The following is a 15,266-nucleotide window of genomic DNA, read 5'->3' as shown; positions in this document are numbered from 1 at the left end:
AGGATCCTTTGTTCTTCTCCGGCGAGCCCTATTCGGGAAAGACGCCGGGGCGCCGCGCATGTCCGGCGTCACGCATGTTGGTCCACGTTGGGACCGAAATGCCAAATCCGGTACAACGGAGCATATGATTGATGGAAATGGGCTCCAGAATCACTTCGTAATCATTTTGCAGTCGAACCAACGGCGAGCCAAAGATGGTTAATGAGCGCGAAATGGCCACGTTGAATTGCGTGGACTGTTTGTTTGCTGGGGTCTTGATGTGTTGTCTATGTGGGATGTAAGTATAGTAGTGTATAAGTGTGTGGAGTTTTGAAGCCGAAGCCCGCGCGGAGAGCCGAAGCCGTTAGTTCTTTGGAGGTCTGCAGCTACTAGGTAGTTTGGGGGGATGGATGCGACACATGCAGGAATTGTAACGATGAGTCTGGATGGCAATATGAATGATCTGGTTTAGCTGCATAGGGCTGCATTTGTTTGACGAGGACGGGAGTGAGTTAGTACTACTTAACAGTAATAAAGTCACCCGTTTATTTAGATCTGTCAGACGGGAGATCCCTAAGAAGGCAATGATAGAGGCAAATCTTGGAGGATGAAAAGTCTAAAGTATACTTGTATACATGGACCTACCCAAGTAGGCAACATCACAGTGCTTATATTGTATGGCGTTGATTCCAAATTCCAGACTTGTCTATGCAGCTGTTATCATTAGGATAGCTGTGAACAAGTGTTCCATTTCTTTGATTACCTACCTTTGAAGAGCGTTCTGGATGCAACTTGTTGTAATACCAAATCATTAGTACTGGGTTCAGCTCCGTTCCAAACGCCCACCCCTCCGTATAAAACGGATCATGTGACTCCCGTTACCAAAACGGAACGCAAAATTCCGCCACTCCATTCATTGGGCCTTTGCGAAAACGGAACAGGCGCCGCGGCCCGAAATTTCTAGATTTCCAAAAAACCAAATCCCGGCTCAGCCAGCGCAAACCGACTTTTTTTTCCTCACCACCAAAAGCAACGACATCATCGACCCCGATTCGCCCAGCTCCCTCCTTCGACTCGATTCTCTCCTACAACCATGGATCACGGACGCGACCCTTGTCCCTTTGTCATTCTCAATGACTTTGGCGGTGCTTTTGCCATGGGCGTACGTTGATAAAGCCTCTCTCTCTCTCTCTCCCCTCCCTCCCCCCACATTGGCACCTCAGGTTGTCATCGACGCAAGATTTTGGGTATCATGGCGGGCTGACTGGTTTTTGATTGTTTTAATCTACAGGCCATTGGCGGAACCATCTGGCACGGCATCAAGGGCTTCCGAAACTCTCCCTACGGCGAGCGCCGCATCGGTGCCATCACCGCCGTCAAGATGCGAGCTCCCGTCCTAGGCGGCAACTTTGGCGTCTGGGGTGGTCTCTTCTCGACCTTTGACTGTGCCGTCAAGGGCATTCGAAAGAAGGAGGATCCTTACAACGCCATCATGTGAGCATTGCATCCGTTGACACCGGCGAGCATATGGGTGAAACTGGGGTTGCTAACAAACCTTGTGCAGTGCGGGCTTCTTCACTGGTGGTTCCCTTGCCTTCCGTGGTGGTGTCAAGGCTGCCCGAAACAACGCCATTGGTTGCGCCGTCCTGCTGGCCGTCATCGAGGGTGTCGGTATCGCCTTTGGAAAGATGATGGCTGGATCAACTAAGCTGGAGATGCCCCAGCCGCCGCCCAACTCTGAGGTCCAGGCGTTGTGAGATGAAAGCAGAAAAGAATGACCGAAACGAAACGAAAAACCCGAATCGATATTATGCCTCTCTCAACTCTGCCTTTTTTTTTTACTTGAGTCTTGTCTTTTATTCCACTTTACTGGTCTTGGCTTTTTTGAACCTTTAACGCACCAATTATTATTACTTTTCTCTCCCTGTTGACTCTGCGGCGACAGAGGCTATACATGGATAGAAAATTCTACTCGAACACGAACGGAGAGGGAAAGGGAGAAAAAAAGGAGGGGAGAATCAATCTCCAAATATCTACCAATATCTATGGATAATCTGCAAACCGCATCGCACTGGCGTTTTCCGTGAATTATAGATATAGGGAAAGGAGGGAAACTCTGGGTCCGCGAAAAAGACGAGAAATCGAAGAAAAAGAGAAACATCTACGCGGGTGCTGGGAAACTGGTGTTTGTGAGTCTTTTTCACAATGTACGAATATATAAAAAGAAGAGTCGGCGTGGTGGAGGACACGCTGCTCTGTGTATAGCTGTGCCTTTTGGAAACAAGGCCGGTGGATGCTGTAATCCAAATATGAAAGAAGAATGAAATGAATTCGGGGCAATGAGGCCCCCTGAATACCTGCACCTGATTGCACACTCATCTAAATCTCTATATTTATTACAGGGCACATGTTGATCTTCAAAACTCACAGCTCGTCCGCAGATCCATTCGACCAGATACTCATCACCGCCTCCCCATCATCATCAATCCAAGCCCTATACATGCCACCGCAATTATACTCCATCAACACTTCCGATCGCACACCCACAACATCGCCACCTTCATCTCGCTCCAAAACACACTCTATACCAATTATCCCGCCCTCGCCCTCTCCCGTCCGGCCCCATCGATCTCCCGCGCTCTTCTGCAACTCGCCTCCCGGACCGGCAACTGTCGCCAATGCCTTACTCCCAGCAACAGGCCTGTATCGCGCAATAGCAGCGACTGTACGCACAGCATTAACCCGCAGAAACGAATCCCCATTCCCTGTCCCAGAAAACCCCATACATCGTGTCGAAGATGAGGCCACAAACTGCCCAGCAGGCGAATACATCCACGGCGTAGGGAAACAATCCGCAAGCAACCCCTTCAACGGCCCAACAAAGCTCACCCCGGGCCTCGCCCCCTCAACAAGCCCCTCCAATCCCTTTTCTTCATCCCACTCCTCAGCCCAGAATCCAGCCCCGACAACAGGCGTGTCGCCAATCCGACCTGTCAACTTATTCGTCATCCCGCCTGTACTCGTAGCAGCGCAAATCACGCCGTCTGCATCCAAAGCCACCGCTCCGCACGTTCCCTGCGGAAGATACTCCTCCGCATGCCACGTCCCGGAGCTCAGTCCGTTTTGCTCGCGCTCCAGTGCACGGACATGTTCGTCCCAGCGCTGCTGCGTGAAGAAGTATTTCGGGTCAACCATTTCCAGGCCATACATTTGTGCTAATTGCTCTGCTGTCTGGCCGTGAAGCTGGGTATGTCCCTGCGCAGACGGAACATTCAACCCCCGTTTCCCATCATCACTCTCATCAACATCCATATCCAGCAGCAGAGAAGAAGAAGTTGATGGCATAGAGCCCGCAGGCGCAAGATCCCGCTCCCCGTGCTCAAGCATCTTCCTCGCCAAAAGAATCGGATTACGCACTCTCCGCAGCCCCATGACGCCTACGCCGCGCTTTTTAAAGCCCCGCGAGACCATTACGGAGGCTTCCAGCTCGTTGATGCCGTCGCGGGTGAAGACTGCGCCGTGACCGCTGTTGAAGAGGGGGTTGTCTTCTAGTTGGGCGACGGCATGAGTGGCGATTTCCAGTGCAGAGGGGTGGTTGCTTAGGTGTTTTTCGCTGTGTATAGGAGAATTCATGTAGTCTCGCGTTTTGGAGACCTTTTATATCTCATTATATCAGCTTTGTTGGGTTGGATGGTGGAAGAATAGATAGATATGTATGTATATTGGGTGTTGACGGGAAAACTCACGATTGAGAGAAGAGAGGATCGGTAGGCGGCATATTTGTCGGCGGGGAAATTGCTGCGAAGAATGTTTCCCGCGCCGCCGTGGATGATCAAGCGAGGCTGGATTTTCACCTGGGAGTCTGAGACGGAGTGTTGTTGTCTGTACTCCATGGTTGAGAGAAAGGGAGACAATACAGCTTAGGGGTTATGAAGAGCAGAGGGATTTCGAATGAAGATTCTTAAGAGTAGTTTTAGAGCATGGAAATGACACAATGAATATGAGAGTAAAGATAATTAATGAATAAGATGGAATCTACTGCAAAAATTGAAGCAAAAGACGCTCATCTACACCATCTTATCTTGATAACTCGAGGTTGAACAAGCGGAGTTGAAATGCCGCCTCCACATTATCCTTACCGTCTAGGCGGATCACCTGCCTAATCGGGCATCCCTACTCCAACCCAACAGCGATAGCCGGCTTCGGCTTCGGAATGCTTTTCCTTCCCCTCCGCCCAATCAAGGCATGTTTTTCGATTAATTTGATCAATTTCACCAATTTCCGAGCAAAATGGCTTCTTATTTTTACAATTGCTTATCTTAAACAGATGCTCATTTCAATCATGTCCAGTACCAACCTATCCAAGTACCCCCTTCTTCTATCATTGCACACCAGACAAATATTTCATCAGAGAGACAAAGAAAGAAAAAGGACGCTCACGTCCATGTAAAACATTATATATTCGTGTTCGTGAACCAAATGATCAGAAAGATAGTTTTATCCCCATATCAGATGAAACGAATGCCGCCATGTAAAGTCCCCAATTAAGACAATAAAAATATCAACACGCTTTCCGCCGGTGCAGACAAGGAGTCCGTTAGCCCTGGACTTCCGTGGTATATATCCTTTGTAACTCCCGTTGCTCCAAGTATCAATCAATGGGCCTGAATCAGTGCCCTAGATGCGTTTTCCTGCCCTCCTGATTTACCGTGAAAAACAGTAACAACGCCTCTGTCTCTAAAATGTTCTTTTCCGGTCCGATAGTATGATGGCGTATAACTCTTACACGTTACGAGATGTGGTGTTTTGAGTTGATCATGGTGCGCTAGAGGTTGACAGGCCCGCCGCAATCTTGACGGATTTTATCACGTCCTTGGGCCGTACACCTGGTACCCTGCCAAGGCAGACTGACCGACCGACCAGTTCTAATACATGTCAGCAATCTGAATTCAGGAGATGAAGAAATTAGGTACAGCGGTCAACACACCTTCTATCAGCCTGCGAATGTCGACGGAGACCTTCGTCTTTGGCCAGCTAGATCCCGTCGACCACATCTGGCCGAAATCGTGACTGTTCATAAACGCGACTAATCCTCCATTCGGGTCAGATTCGTCTCCAAACTCTGTCATTTTACTGCTCTGACCTTCTGATGAGTCCCCTCGTAGAGAACTTCCGAAATCGCCAATCGAAGAGGCGCCCATCTGCCACATGTTGCTGTGGATGCCGCCCCCGTTGCCCAGGCCTGAGCTGCCGGGAGACAATCCGATGCTGGCAAAGTGGCTCTTTGTGCTGGCATCGTCGGCAGCTTGGAGGTCGTTGAGGTCCAGTTCTGTTTCGAGATAGTCGACGTTGGGAGGGATACTCAAGCCGAGCCTGCGCAGGAACAACTCTACTTCGTCAGCTGTGAAGAACTCGCCCTCAAAGTTCTGGCAAATCATCCGTATCCGCTGCTCCGTTCGTTCATCAGAACCAGTCGAAGACTGTTGGTTAAATGCCGATGTCAGGCCAGAAAAGGCACTATTTGATTTGCCCAAGGAAAGTAGCGCATGACCCAAGTCATCCGAGCCACCCGATGAAAAAGCACTGTCCAAGAAACCAAATTGATCAGATGTCGACAGCTTCCAGTCCATGACCTCGCTCTGAGCCTTTTTCAGCCCAGCGGCCAATCTCCGGATAATCGCTTCTCGGGATTCAAACAGTAAGCAGAAGCCGAAAACAGTCGCATACTGCTCAGGGGGCGGGTTTTTCATTGTGGCCAATCTGAGACCGCGCTCCAGGGTTGTCCGCTGCAACCTCTTGCTAAAGGAGCGCTCGCTAAAGCCGAATGGCGCCGGTGGTGAGAGTCGGGGGTAGGGCGAAGGGCTGGCGATGGAGTTGCCCAGATAGCTGCCGCTCTGGGGCTGTGAGGAGGTTGCATCGAGGGAGAAGAAAGGGAAGCTGGCGTTGTTTGGCGTGGCTGAGGCGATGACTTCGTAGTTGAAAGCAGCCGGATGCTGATGCTGGGAGGTAGAGAAGGTAGAAGCCGTAATTTCCGGTTCGAGAATGCTGCTCTGGGAGCCGAGGCTCATGGCGATGTCGTTGGCTCCTTTGCGGCCGGCGCCAGGTTTGGCCACAATGGATTCGTCGCTGTCTGGTGAGGTGATGCTGCTCGTTCCCACCATGCTGGAGATGCGGAGGAGCCTGTCGGCGATGAGTCTGAGGCGAGGGGCGGCATGAGGGGCAATGTCAAAGATGCCTTCGGCTAGAATGATGTCGTAAAACTTGGTAAACTCCTTGCTCATGGCCTCATTTGAGGCCTCAAGATCCTTGACCTTTTGCTCGAGGGTGGTGATGGCGGTGTCTTTGCGGTGTCTGTATGCTCGCTGAGCAAGGCGAATCTGGGTTCGACGACGCTGTAGTAAGGTGAAGAGGTTAGATTACATTGCACCATTCCATGTTGCCTGGAAGTACGCATGCCTAGAGAGTGAGGGGGTGTAGCAGAAGGCGTGGTGAAGAAGAAGGAGACAGTGCCATTGGTAGTGATAGTGATGGTGCTCGTACTCGTGCTTGTGAGGGCGGTAGTGATGATGAATCATGGTGGTTGTGAAAATGACTGCCAAGCTTCGTTACTCACATCAGCGGCTGTCTCGTCCTTGGTGTCGAGCCGCGGACGGCCTCTGGAGCGCTTCTTCTGCACGGCATCGTCCTCGTCATGATCCGACTCTGGCGAGCGCTTGCCATTGACTTGTCTGGGTTCCTCGCCATACTTTTCGGCATTGAGAATCGAGATTTCGCTCTGCAGCGACGGCAAGGGGGACCGGCCCTCAGCCCGAGACAGGCGACTCATGCTGTGCTGTGAGCTGTGTTGTGAGGTGCTGTGCTATGCGGTGCTATGCGGTGCAATCGGGCGTCGTATGCGTGGGTGGGTGATTAGTCGAAGCTACGGAGTATGTATGGTGGTGAAAGAATAATCCAGCGGAGAAAACAAGGCAAGATTGGAGAGATTGGTCGTGACGTCGGGGTTCAGAAAACGGCGCGGGGCACAAGACAGGAATATACTAATAGTAATACTATTTTGTATAGCCCGGACAAGGACTATTTCATCCGCGTTCGTCCGGTAACAGGTAACAAGCTCGGTGAGGGTGGCAGGGCAGGGCAGAGCAGAGAAGATGCCCCAGCTGCAGTTAGTTGGAGAGGGCGGAATCTCGCTGACGAGCCGCACGTACCGCTCCGCACCGCAAAGAAGGCCGCAGGTTTGTGCTTGCGCTTACAGTACAAGGTGGATGGGATGGATGGATCCGACGCAGGGTTTCGTTTCTGGGGGGGTCAAGCAGAAGCAGGTCAGGTCAGGGGCCGTGGAGCTGGACAGTCCAAGTGCAGACAGATGCTTGGCGCCTGGACTTCGGTAACAGCCCTACAGTACAGTACAGATGAGAATGGAGCTGCTTGATGAGCAAGGTAGTCCCTTGCAAGTGTCTTCTATAAGAATGAACGAGTACAGTAACTCGTAAGAATTGTGAGGTTGTGAGTTGAGGTTACAAGGTTGTGCCGTGGTGTGTCGGTAACAAAATGAAAATGGAACAACTGAACTGACTGTGGAATGTTGAGTTGAGAATTCGGGGTACGGAGTCGGTTTTCCTTTCTTCTCCATCCCGTCCGTCTGGCGGCTGTTGACCTGCTGTGCCGCCAGAATTGCGCCTTAACCGTAGCTGGATTGATTACGAAGCAGCAGCCCGTTTCTGACGTCGTCTCTCAACAATCACCACGAACTAACTCAGCAGCCCCCAAAACCTCACAACCGAAGCGAACGCTACTCGGTAGTACATCAATGTAATCACGCTTCAACCACCAGCCACGTGTTAGAGCCATCAGCCGGTTTCACACCACTTTACAGCTGTTGCTCGTAGCTGGTACATATTTGCCCATTGCTCGCAGGCAGCCACTCGTTGATACTGGTACGAGTACACAGACCACGGGCTTGCCGGCCTGATTAGATAATGCGGCGTCGCTAGGCCACATGCAGACGAACTAAGCGCAATTATTAAGCAGTTCGAGGCGGGCAGAAGCTCCGCGACAGCTGTCCAAGATGTGGCTAGCCGTCTTAGGAAGTCGGTAGCCTGGCAAGTCCTGGTCCTAGCGTGGAGCAAAGTTGCGACTTCCGTGCCGGGCGCCTTTCGGCTCAAGCCTCAACTTGCCTTAGTCATGTCAATTGAGAGCTGTGATTGGCTATGACCGGACATCTGGTTTAGGAAGTAACGGCGATGCACAGTATGGTATCATTGTAGACCAGAGGGCGTTCGGAGTAAATACTCGTACCAGCTTGGGGGCTACAGGTGCCTTAGAACCGATGCTGGACTGGGCTGGACTGGACCTTGGTGCGTATATAGACTTAACATGGATGTCCCAGCCGATCATGGGCGAATCTCGTCTGGCGGGAGTAGCTCAAGAGAATAATATCAACCCAGCTCGGGGAGTGAAAGAGGCAAGTTCCGCGATTCCTGGGGGGTATCGACGGCATCTTCCTCTCAGCGCAGATTCTTACCAGCGTCTATCCAATCTCAAACAAGGTACGCGTAAGGAGCAAATGCAAAATGCTGCCAATTCCGGGCCTAGCTAGCCCCCAATTAGCACTGTGCTCCGTAGGTACTTGCAGAATTGTAGAGCACAGAGCTATTTGGGGGGTCTAGACGCTCCAGACGCCAAACAGGGCTGTTTGTCCCACTCTTTGCCATGGACCCACCGCCTTCCAGAAGTAGGCTCCAGCTTCTGTCACCGCCTGCTGAAACCCGTTAGGCGCCACTCAGAGTGTGTACCGAAACAGCTGCGATCCATGGCCGACGGCCGCAACAGAAGCAAATTCAACCTCGTAGCTCCATCAGAGCTCGGAGATCGTCCAGACTTCTAATCAAAGCCCTTGATTATGCTATGTCATCCATTCATTGCGGCAGTGTGGCAACTGAGCACTTCCGGAGTGCACTCGAGAGTACAGGTACTGTATACTATCTGGCAGACAGTGGGAAATGAGTCCGCGGTGCTGCAAGAGATGCAATTCGATATCCGACGGAACTACACAGCTTCAAACTCCAAGTCCTACGACTAGACTACAATGAGTTACGAGTACCCTCGTCCATGTCCGGGTATCGTGTACGACACGTCCTATCAAATTCTGGTAGCTCCAGCGTGGCATGGCGCCCATCATTCCCTTTCGGCCGGGTTTAGCTTGTGCGTCACTAACAACACCATCCATGGATTCTGTGTGATGCCACAAACACTAGCTGCTTCTAGCTGCTTTGAATTCCGGCTGCCACTCACTAATCTTGCTGATACATACCATGAGCACACGCCCAGCGTCTCCATGCTGCATTCCCCGCATTAGCTTCATACCGCTGTGCATTTGATTTTCTGCAGCGGTGTGGCATAACATTACACTCTTCCAAGTGCCTTTGGGGCCTAAGTCTGTGCGGCTTGGGCTCCATTTCCAATGCCGCTGCCGTGAGATGAGATTCAATCTTGCCGTTTGGCAGAGTCATCGGGACCCAATTATAGGTCTGATCCACAGACGCCTCTTTTAATGCTTCTTCAGCAGACTGAATACGATCACACGATGTTCCCAAGGCCATGGAGACGACTGCGGGCTCCTGTATTTCGTAGCGTGAATACACCGCCGGCCATTTCTGCAAGCATCATCTTCCGGCTTTGAGACGAGATAGTCCAGCTTGAGGCTTCGTCCTGGCTGATAGGGGCCTCATCCATACGCGGCTAAATCGGTCATACGAGTCAGCTTACTGGAACAAAAATGATTGGCGAGGAGGCGAGTTACAACTATTACTGGGGGTGCTGCAGAGTTCAAGCAAGCACATTGTACAGGCCCCTTTGTTGTCTCCATGCAACTCAATTCTGCCTCGCAGTTGCTTGAAGGTGCCTAGTTCGGAGCATATTCCTTGTGAAAAGAACGACGTCAGCTATTCTATTATTGTTACTCCCAGACCGTTGACCTAAAAAGGCATTTACTTTCAACCAGTTAAGAGATGCTTGATGCTTGTCTAATTTCATGGGCTAGATTTGACAAGACCCGGGCCATGTATCAACATGTCGACTCTGATAATGCTCTACTAAGGTGAATATCGACAATGGCATGAGATAAAATGCCAGTTTGTGTTTAGATCAAAATTTCACTTGTTGCCCTTTTTACTTGAGCTTTGTCCGATGGCAGTTGTAGATGAGGCCTTCCATCAAGGTGCTTGGGAATACGATATACGAAGGAGTATGTATCGTCTCTTTCTCCATTAGGTTGGATAAAGACGCAGAGGTGTGCCCTGAATATCCCACACTCCTCCTACTCGTATCCACGCACACGGGCATTTTCCGTAGAATTCCGCTCGCCTCCACTCGAGACGTGGGTGATTATCTCAACTCTGGCACGTGGTTGGTTGAGGATGGTGACAATGATGACAACCACAAAACAAAAGGTGGGCTTCCTCGTCACTTGGTCAACCGATTTGCAAAATTCTCACAGATTGAATATGATCTCGCATAAAACTGAGGAAATGCAGTGTCAAAGCTCGAGTACCTGCCAAGCGAGAGGTGTTTAGACGCTATCGCCGAAATAGGCCCCTTAATGTCCGATATCCTGCCAACAACAAGGCCATCATCCGATATGCAGCTAGTAGCAAGTTTTCAGCCCTGCCCCATGTACCGTGGCTTTCAACCCAAGATCTTACGCCTTTATTTGGTACGGTTTCGTCCGAGTAGGTCCGCGTATGTACTATCTTTATCTCTGAGATACGCCCTATATTGGGAAATCTTATGAGAGACAAGGCATCCAATTGCCCATTTTCCGTCACATTGATGGCTGAATGAGCCCTCTATGAAATGACTATGCACGAATTCTGCCTCGATCGTGAGCCATTATGCAAAGAGGGAGGCCTGTGATGAAGCAGACGGGAAGTTTGCGGCTCAAGTGGAGGTTTTCTCCTGTGTCCCGCTTCTTGTCACAAAAAAACCTTACAACAGCGCCAAACTTGAATGGAGATGATTAGGTGGAGTCAACAGCGCTGTCTACATGTCGATACATGGGTAGATCCCTACGAGTTACTCCTGAGGCTCTGCATATTGGGGGCTTCTGGTGATGTTCTCTTTCGAGATGGCCGCAGTGATCGGTGTGATGGGGGCTTCTCAACGCTTCTCAACCTGCCGTCCCAAACTTTGGAAGCATCCGACGGGGTTTCAAGCTTGACAAGAGTTTTGATCTGCGTTGAAGATGTGATATCTACTTGTGGTTCACAAGTAGAGGCGTATATGCGTTTGGTTGTACACTGAAGTTTGAGAGCTATGATATCAGGTCATACAGCCGTAGAAGAACGGCTGGGGTGATGATATTACTCTACAGTACGTCTCACCACGAATCATCATCGTGACGCTCGTCTTCATGTCTGACATGATATCCAAGAGCCATCTAGTCCAACTCTTTCTGGCCGACAACATGAGCCGTTAGCGTGAAACTGGAGCTTGTGGCCACGATGATCGCCACGGTGGTGCAAGATGAAGCCGGCTTCTATCATCGGCAAGACTTCTCCCCCCTTACTGCAGTGCCACTTGCTCAGATGTAACCATGGTGGTAGTATAAGCTCGGGCTCATGTGGCGAAACGCTTAGGACAGTCTAGGAGATGAGCCTATACATCTACAATGGCTGCAAGGAGAGCTCTTGGCGATGAGCCCCGTCGCTTACTACATAGATGGACATCGAATCGTGGAGTAGCCTCATCATCTATAGGATTCAGGAGAATCTTTACACTCCGCGATTCCGAATAGAGGTGGCTTTGTTTGTTCATCCCTCCAAGTCAGCAGTCGGTGTTTTGCTTTCACCCCCGTGTCTCAGGGGATACCCTTTGATTTTCTGCCAAGACGTAGCAACCGCCACTCTCTCTCTGGCACAAACACTTAGCTCCTACTATCCAAGTGCAGATACGTACTACCAATATCGGAGTGATGTTGAGCCTCTTGGTGTGGAGGCTGTAGGGGTGAGAGGACACTGATGCCCGTGGAGATGCACAACCCCCCACGAAGTCCTCGGGTTCGGAATCAAGTAGTATCGGCGTGATGGACATTGCTGATGCCTGGCGCGCCGCAACTCTAATTTGCTTTCTGACGAGACTATCGAGTACAAGATGCAGCCATCCTCGATATCATGCCGAAAGTGCCACGATCCCCCAGTTCAATATGCTTTGTCATGTAGTTTATTTTTGCGCATGCCTGTATGTAGAGTGCAATAGTACCTATCGTCATCGATAGGACTTGGTTCGTTTTACTTGTTGATTTCTGCTTGCAGCAGTTGAAGTCGTTTACAACTAGACTTACCAATTACGCCACGAGTTGCAAGAAGTGAACACCTATAAGGTTCGAGACAGTGCTTTCATCGCCCATTCTACCCCAACTCACGCCCTTGATATTGAAACTATGTAAATGGCAACTACGAGTATTATCCAGTGTTTGCAAGTAGATGAGCACTCCGTAGAAAGTACATTCGCCCCTTTGGCGGATCTGCAAGCGAACTAAAAGGGTTTCATCTCTAGCGACACAAGTAGTTAGTTAAGCCTACCCTTGCCACTTTGCTGTCCAAACTCTTAAACTCTCCCAAATAAGTTATAAGATGAAGTAGGTTATAAGATGAATACGTGTATTGTATTTCCGAGAACCGATCACCAGACGCGCGTCTTTATACCGCGATCCGACTGTTGTCCTTGTCTTGCCTTATCGCCGCGGCGTTAATTGGTTTTGAGCAAGGACAGGAACTCAATCGCCTATCGTTAGGTAGCTATGGTGCGGAATTCCGCATTGTTGAGCCTCCAGTTGTACGGGCTCCAGTATACGAGTTCTATTACAGTTACATAAGTAAATGGAGTCAAGTAGTGGCCAGTCAGTTACAAGGTAGTTCGTTCAACGCATGTAACGAAGGTATGACCAGGAGTGGAACGGCGGCCGACCCCTGACAAGAGAAAAAAATGGGACACTACCATGCCGGTGGGATGTCAACAAGAAAGAAAGAATTGGAGAAGACACTTCCCATTAGGCAACTGCAATTACTGGGATGCTCCAGCGACTGCCGGTCTAACATAGTGGAAGTCGGAGCGGCGCCACCACTTTATTCACTGCTGAGCCCACAGTTTTAGCTCAACACCCTGCTTGGGCTCATCGAAATAGTGCCCGAAAGCATCGTTCCATTCGCTCATCTCCGTCCCGGCTTGCATCACAAGGTGGTTTTCGTCGCCATGAATTTCCTTTTTTGAATGGACTTGTGGGCGTGTTTCCCACTTCTTCTCGCTTATTGCTCTTCTGAGCGTATTTCTCTCCAATCGCTTTGCAGTCCGACCGCACCCCTGAAATAAGAGGCAAGAGAGAGACGGGGTCAAGAATCCTTTGCCGTTTCTATTCTGTGTTCCGATTCCACCCTTGTTCCGCTGAATTGCTGGTGCTAATAGGTATGCCGCAATAGCCGCCGGAACCGGATGGTTACCCGTAAAATCTGACATTCGTGGGTCACGGCTCGGAGTCTCCAGTGCGTGAGAGTGCATTTGGGTGTTGGAGGCTGAAGTTGGAGTTTGGAGGCTGACTTTGGAGGCTGAACTTGGAGATTCATTCGTGTCACATGCCGAATGATTCTCCGAGTAAATTCGCGATTGAGGTAGCATTTTGAATCAATTATGACGCAGAAACTAGCATGGTGTGGTTGTTTAGTAAACTTAAACTTGAGATGCTTGGCCAAAACAGATGGGTTGTTGGATCTTCAACTTTATCATAACAATACAGAATAACCTTCAAATTCAGATTTAACCTAGTTTTCGGATAGATTGAATTGCATGGCATGAATTAGATTCGGTACTCGTTACTGAAGTTTTGTGTTCACTTGTGTAGGGTTACTTATCACTACTAAACATAAATTGGGGAGAAGAGGGGACTGTTTAGTAATTGAATATTCTAGCGGAAGCCGAAACAAAGAAGAAAGAGATGAGCGGGATATTTCTACACAAGATCAATCAAATAATTGAAAAGATGAATCAATATAAATAATAATAGGTTGCCGTGCTTTGAGATGGAATTTCATGATGGAACCGCTGGTTGTGCTTACTTGCCCAGCGTTGGGAACCTAAGCAACGCACACATAGAGAGTATTCCCTGCCAAGAAGAGTGAAAACAATGTTATATTCAGTCCGATCAATTTAATGAATACAAATAACATCATCAGATCATCTACTTCGATATTCGGCTTCCTCTGGTCCGTTTTAGAGAAGCCCATAATGCAAGCGACGCTCTATCTAGCGACAGACTCAGTCACATAATTCCATTCAGAAGAAAGGAGTCCATTCTCTTTATTTTCAGTACTTTTTAAAGCTGTGAGAGTAACTGAAAAGATTTGTGTTATTCGACATATGTCAACGTCGATGTAGTTAGCGGTACAGAAAGGAGACTCGCACGCTGCTACCTCTGAGACCTAACTTAGGACTAACCATTCGGAAACAAATGGGAGTACTTGTATATGCTCCTAAGTCATGGATAACAGTCATTCAATTTGCCTGATCACTTCGTATGTAGTCGACTGAAGGACCGTTTTCAAGGTGCCATGGCACATCTAGTATGAGAGGCTCTACGTTGCTAAAGATCAGAGGAACGAGAAGTCAGACACAAGAAAAATTGGAAATCTAGTATACAAAGCAAATAGTATAGCAACTAAGCCTTCGTTAATCGTACTTCTAGAAGCGTGTCGTGTGAAATATCGCTGAGTTTCCTTCTGAACCTCGCAACATTCTTTTTCCGGGGCTGCAAGACATATAAAAGGGACAGATTTCACATTAATTATCAAGCAAACGCTCTTGTTTTCTAAATGCACTTTGAACATGAAGTCACTAGGAAAGTTGGGATTCAGTCGGGGATATATACTGTCTTTGCAGGATAAGAGAAAAATGGGGTGAAATAAACAGAGTGATGTTGATGTTGAGAAACAATGAGTTGAAGCAAATAGACAAATAACTTTGGATATTATTTAACACTGGTAGAATAAGTAGTGTACGTCTGCGTTTCCCTTTTTACTCACTACTCTCATCTGACAAGGTATCTTTATGCTTATTTCACTATCAATTAGAGAATCCAACCTCAAGGTTCATTTTGAGTGACACTAATGCAAACCGAAACCCAGCTTGCTTTGCCAAAATAAAAAAGTACGGTACGAGAGTAACTCAAGCAATCATTCAATTTGGCTATCGCAGCCTTGTTCCTCAAAGTTTAACTTGTCCAATCTCTTTCGTTTTAAATT

General features: G+C 49.1%; 3 protein-coding genes across 3 annotated transcripts; 1 reads left to right on the top strand and 2 right to left on the bottom strand.

The window, feature by feature from the left end:
* Nucleotides 1–855: 855 nt before the first annotated feature.
* V8C40DRAFT_252198 (protein transporter TIM17) lies at nt 856–2,352 on the top strand. Its single transcript, XM_083217339.1, has 3 exons — nt 856–1,141; nt 1,271–1,473; nt 1,544–2,352. The coding sequence occupies exons 1-3, from the start codon at nt 1,073–1,075 to the stop codon at nt 1,734–1,736; spliced, it is 465 nt and encodes a 154-aa protein (XP_083070026.1). The 5' UTR covers nt 856–1,072; the 3' UTR covers nt 1,737–2,352.
* Nucleotides 2,244–4,078, bottom strand: V8C40DRAFT_252196 (nucleophile aminohydrolase). The gene is made up of 2 exons (XM_083217338.1): nt 3,726–4,078; nt 2,244–3,633 (listed from the first exon to the last, which is right to left on the bottom strand). The coding sequence occupies exons 1-2, from the start codon at nt 3,870–3,872 to the stop codon at nt 2,404–2,406; spliced, it is 1,377 nt and encodes a 458-aa protein (XP_083070025.1). The 5' UTR covers nt 3,873–4,078; the 3' UTR covers nt 2,244–2,403.
* A 576-nt stretch (nt 4,079–4,654) lies between these two features.
* V8C40DRAFT_67294 (bZIP transcription factor) lies at nt 4,655–6,966 on the bottom strand. Its single transcript, XM_083223289.1, has 3 exons — nt 6,593–6,966; nt 4,967–6,371; nt 4,655–4,904 (listed from the first exon to the last, which is right to left on the bottom strand). The coding sequence occupies exons 1-3, from the start codon at nt 6,803–6,805 to the stop codon at nt 4,795–4,797; spliced, it is 1,728 nt and encodes a 575-aa protein (XP_083070024.1). The 5' UTR covers nt 6,806–6,966; the 3' UTR covers nt 4,655–4,794.
* Between the last annotated feature and the right edge of the window lie 8,300 nt (nt 6,967–15,266).

The sequence above is a fragment of the Trichoderma camerunense genome (genome assembly GCF_050948025.1).
Source record: "Trichoderma camerunense strain CBS 138272 chromosome Unknown V8C40scaffold_16, whole genome shotgun sequence".
NCBI lineage: Eukaryota > Fungi > Ascomycota > Sordariomycetes > Hypocreales > Hypocreaceae > Trichoderma > Trichoderma camerunense.
The sequence above is the reverse complement of the archived record's forward strand: the minus strand, read 5'-3'. Positions and strand labels throughout refer to the sequence as shown.

Excerpts from the sequence above, each read along its gene's own strand:
- V8C40DRAFT_252198 (XM_083217339.1), top strand. The coding sequence starts at position 1,073 with ATGGATCACGGACGCGACCCTTGTCCCTTTGTCATTCTCAATGACTTT. Across the intron at positions 1,142-1,270 it reads GCGGTGCTTTTGCCATGGGC|GCCATTGGCGGAACCATCTG; the intron begins GTACGTTGATAA and ends TTTAATCTACAG. Across the intron at positions 1,474-1,543 it reads GATCCTTACAACGCCATCAT|TGCGGGCTTCTTCACTGGTG; the intron begins GTGAGCATTGCA and ends AACCTTGTGCAG.
- V8C40DRAFT_252196 (XM_083217338.1), bottom strand. The coding sequence starts at position 3,872 with ATGGAGTACAGACAACAACACTCCGTCTCAGACTCCCAGGTGAAAATC. Across the intron at positions 3,634-3,725 it reads GATCCTCTCTTCTCTCAATC|GTCTCCAAAACGCGAGACTA; the intron begins GTGAGTTTTCCC and ends GAGATATAAAAG.
- V8C40DRAFT_67294 (XM_083223289.1), bottom strand. The coding sequence starts at position 6,805 with ATGAGTCGCCTGTCTCGGGCTGAGGGCCGGTCCCCCTTGCCGTCGCTG. Across the intron at positions 6,372-6,592 it reads AGGACGAGACAGCCGCTGAT|CGTCGTCGAACCCAGATTCG; the intron begins GTGAGTAACGAA and ends ACCTTACTACAG. Across the intron at positions 4,905-4,966 it reads CATTCGCAGGCTGATAGAAG|AACTGGTCGGTCGGTCAGTC; the intron begins GTGTGTTGACCG and ends GACATGTATTAG.